Below are 4,274 nucleotides of genomic sequence, written 5' to 3' on the forward strand. Positions count from 1 at the left end.
CAATAACACTTTCTCAGTTAGATATTTTACAAAATATATAAGTAATACTTAGTAAACTAATATAGTATATACAATTAATATAGTAATGGTTTAAATTTTCAAAGATGAGTGTAGATTAACGAAGTGAGCTAATAACCATACAATTTTAAGATTAAAAAATTATTATAATTTCTTTTCATATATCTTGATGAACCCAAAATCTATATCCTCGAGAAAAAAAGGTAAGAAACCTTCAAAAATGTTGGGAGTATCTTCAAATTTGGCGAGCGCGAGTGTCAAGGAGACAGCTCGTCCCACCCGTCAACGTCGCAACCTGCTATCTTTACAGAAAGAGGACCAAAAGACTTCAATTACTCATTTCTTACGCATACACGTGTCTCTTATTTCCAAAATGTGATACGTTTTCTCTAAAGAAATTTCCTTCTTTCATTTTTATACTCCTTACTCTTTCTGCTAGTTCGTCTGAAAAATAAAAAAAATGAAACAAGGTTCTAAAGGTGCTTTCTCGCGATATTTGTTCAACCATGCATCGTAATAATAAAAAATAAAACAAGTAAAATACGATTTCAATATTGTGATGTAAATGAAAATTTAACTTACTTTACTTTATTAATCAAATTAACATTTGATAAAAGGTTAGGTCATAACAAAGTGAGGCTGACAACACTACACACTAGTCTTTGAAAATTCAGTAACGTGTCGGAAAGCATCATGCCACATTTCGTGTTGGCTTATGCTTAGACTGCTTTTTTAGTAGGCTTTCAAGTACACGTGTTACATTTGAAACGATAAGTGTAATTGTTAGGGGACACATGCGGCACAAATTCCTTGGTTTAGGCGGGCATGCACTTAAAACATGAATTCTTCATAGTAATCATGTGTCACTGCCTAATACATTCTATCTACGTACAAACAACCTAATGCAGTGGTACCACAAGAACCGTTTGTCAGAACAAACAACATCAATTAATATTAATAATATTAATTAATGACCTCTTCCTTTCAATTTATCTGTATTTAATTGATGGTAGTAGTTAAAACTAGGATCAATTTTATACTACAATTGTGAGATTATCAATTACATATAGAAGCTAGGTAGAACTATTTATCCTAATTATAATTTAAGGATTATGATCCTAGTAATATTATGGTATTAAACATTTTATGTTATTTTTGTAAGATAAATTAAAATTTAATAGATATAGAAAATAATATTTTAAAGATATTTATTTTGTTTAAAAAGTCTAAAATAGTGCCACGTCGAGTCACACGAATCAAATACTGTACTAGATTTTATTTATTAGATACGTCGCGTGTAAGGGGTCTTCTTGTCTTGGCAAATTGATTTCTGTTTTCTATTCACTTCTCTCTCGTTTCATTCATTTCTTCGCTTTCTCTGCTTATTGGTCGTGGTAATTTGTTCGTAACTTTCTGGATTGGATTCCTGAAATTGAAGGCGGCTTCTTTAGATTGACACTTTATATAACTTGTGAAAGTGAAGCAATATTTAAAGGGTTGTTATAGAAGTGAATGGCAGAGGTCTGCTCTGGAGTAGTGACTGAAACCGAGGCATCGCCGCCGTGCGAGTCACGTTCACAAACGGCGAGCCGGAGGAGAATGGAGCTCCGCAAGGTAAAATTTATTGCCGGCGTAACTCCACCAGAAACAGAGAACGAAATAATTAAACGTCCAAAATTAAAGCTTTATTCCACCTCTGTTTCAAGATTCTGTGATAACGCTGTACACAATTCTAGCACCGACGATGAAGACCAAGTGAAATTAGGGGCACCGCCAACTATTGTTTTGGCTCCAATTTTAAGTCCTTTGAATAATTTGACTCTTCTTGTTCAGTCGGTGGTGAGTCCAAAATTCGGGTTCACCTCTGTTTGCGGACGGAGGAGAGATATGGAAGATGCGGTGGCGATTCATCCATCTTTTTGCCAAATGAAACAGGAAAACAGTGGAGAATTGCATTACTTTGCCGTATATGATGGTCATGGATGTTCTCATGTACGTTAACAACCTAAATTCTCAACTTCCTTTTTACTATGAAGTTTCCGAAGGTTATCAAATGTGCTATCTTTATTATGGTTTAACTTTTAGTATGTACTAACATATAAAAAAAAAAAAGTTGATATCATAGATCGGTACAAAATTTAAACTCGATGGATTCAATCTTTAAATTTTAACCAGTGGACATGTTACACTTCTAAAATTAAGAGTTCATAATTTAATATTGGTTTGTAATTTGGTGTTGAAAACGTTGGTTTCAAATTTATATGTATATATGCCTCTAGTTGTAGCATGTCAATGGACTTTTTTTCCTGCAGGTTATTTACTTGTTCTTAAATCTTGCGGAATTATAGTGTAAAAATTCTTTTGTGAGTATATAAAAGTTGAATTCTAATGATGTGATTTTGCAGGTGGCGACGAAGTGTGAAGAGCGATTACACGAGCTGGTGAAAGAAGAGTTGGAAAATAACGAAGGAAATGACCAGTGGGAGCTTGCAATGGACCGAAGCTTCGATCGTATGGACAAGGAAGTAATTGCATGGAACAAGAGCATGATTCGTGCGACGTGTCGGTGCGAGCTTCAAACGCCGGAATGTGACGCCGTCGGTTCAACGGCGGTAGTTGCTGTCGTTACGGCCGATAAGATTATCGTTGCCAATTGTGGCGATTCTAGAGCTATTCTTTGCCGAAATGGCAAAGCCATCCCTCTCTCTAACGATCAAAAGGTAATTCTCTTTGTTCTTTTCCCTGATCCATAATATACAAACAAATTGTGCTGATAAGCCAGAAGCTTTGATTATTTTCTGTCGACTATAGTAATTAATTAATTTATGGGTATATATATTTATTGCAGCCGGATCGTCCAGATGAGCTAAACCGGATTCAAGAAGCTGGTGGCAGAGTAATTTATTGGGATGGCCCTCGCGTTTCAGGCGTTTTGGCTATGTCAAGAGCCATTGGTAAGTGAAAAAAATGAATCTTTAAGCCAGTACGTAGATATATCGGGCGGCTTTAATTTCCTCTTAGTTTAGAGTACCGAAGTTGCGTGATTGTTCATGATATGCAGGTGATAATTATTTGAAGCCGTATGTGATATGCGAGCCAGAGGTGACAATAACAGATCGAACGGTGGAAGATGACTGTTTAATTCTGGCAAGCGACGGATTGTGGGATGTAGTGTCAAACGATACTGCATGCGGCGTTGCCGGAATGTGCCTGAATAAAGGGAAGGCACCAGTATCAAGTGCAGCGGCGTCTATGCCGGAAAATGTAGCCGGCGGGGAGAATCCCGACCAGGGTTGCGCCGATGCGTCTATGCTTTTGACGAAACTAGCCCTGGCGAGGCGGAGTTCGGACAACGTCAGCGTTGTCGTGGTTGATCTAAGGAGGAACTCGTAGTGCCTGTCAAAGTCCCGTCTTTTTTTGGCATTTTACGTTTGCATCTTTTATTTAATGTCAAATTTTAGGTTTTTATTTTTTTGGGGGGGAGGGGGGGGGGGTGTTTCTCTTTTGTGGTGTCTTTTTTAAGATAAGTTCTTAGACAGTTGAAATTGGAAGAAAATGATCTGGGTTTTTTTTGGGGGGTAATTTCCTCAAAGGAGAGGAAGAGAGCGTTTTAGGATTTGTTGTTCTTTACTAGCTTCAACTTGAAAAATAGACACAAATTAGCGAGGAGAGCATGTGTACAAAAGTAAAACTATGTTAGGATTTGTTGTTTACTATCTTCAACTTGCAAAATAGACGCAAATTAGTGAGGAGAGCATGTGTACAAAAGTAAAACTATTATGTCTAGTTTGCAAATGCAGAAAAGCTAAAATTTTCCTCGGCAAGGTTTTGAAGTATGTTTACTTTCTAAAAATTTGTATGCGGTTTAGAGGATGTGGTTTAATTTAAACACAAATAATCAGAGGGCAGTAAATAGTTGAATTGAAATAAGATTTAAATTTATTAAAATTAGAAATAGATACAAATTAGCGAGGAGAGCATGTGTACAAAAGTAAAACTATTATGTCTAGTTTGCAAATGGGAAGTTTACATAAATACATGAAGAATCATAAAATTTTTCTTAATCTACAACTATAAAATAATTAACATATCTTATAACTTAAACACCGTAAAAGAATAAAGGAAATGGCTCTTAAATACGGTAGCTGTTTAACCAAAAAATAAAAATTTCGGTCAAAGCTTACTTTTAGAAGAACTCGGGTTACAATCGGTGTATTCCAATAATATTATACTTATAACTATTTTTAAGTAGTACG

General features: G+C 35.7%; 1 protein-coding gene across 1 annotated transcript; it reads left to right on the top strand.

The window, feature by feature from the left end:
* The first annotated feature begins 1,335 nt into the window (after nucleotides 1-1,335).
* Nucleotides 1,336-3,854, top strand: LOC107807989 (putative protein phosphatase 2C 24). Its single transcript, XM_016632470.2, has 4 exons — nucleotides 1,336-2,010; nucleotides 2,424-2,738; nucleotides 2,867-2,972; nucleotides 3,080-3,854. The coding sequence occupies exons 1-4, from the start codon at nucleotides 1,531-1,533 to the stop codon at nucleotides 3,409-3,411; spliced, it is 1,233 nt and encodes a 410-aa protein (XP_016487956.1). The 5' UTR covers nucleotides 1,336-1,530; the 3' UTR covers nucleotides 3,412-3,854.
* The last annotated feature ends 420 nt before the right edge of the window (nucleotides 3,855-4,274 follow it).

This window comes from Nicotiana tabacum, chromosome 8 (genome assembly GCF_000715075.1).
Source record: "Nicotiana tabacum cultivar K326 chromosome 8, ASM71507v2, whole genome shotgun sequence".
In the NCBI taxonomy this organism is placed as follows: Eukaryota; Viridiplantae; Streptophyta; class Magnoliopsida; order Solanales; family Solanaceae; genus Nicotiana; species Nicotiana tabacum.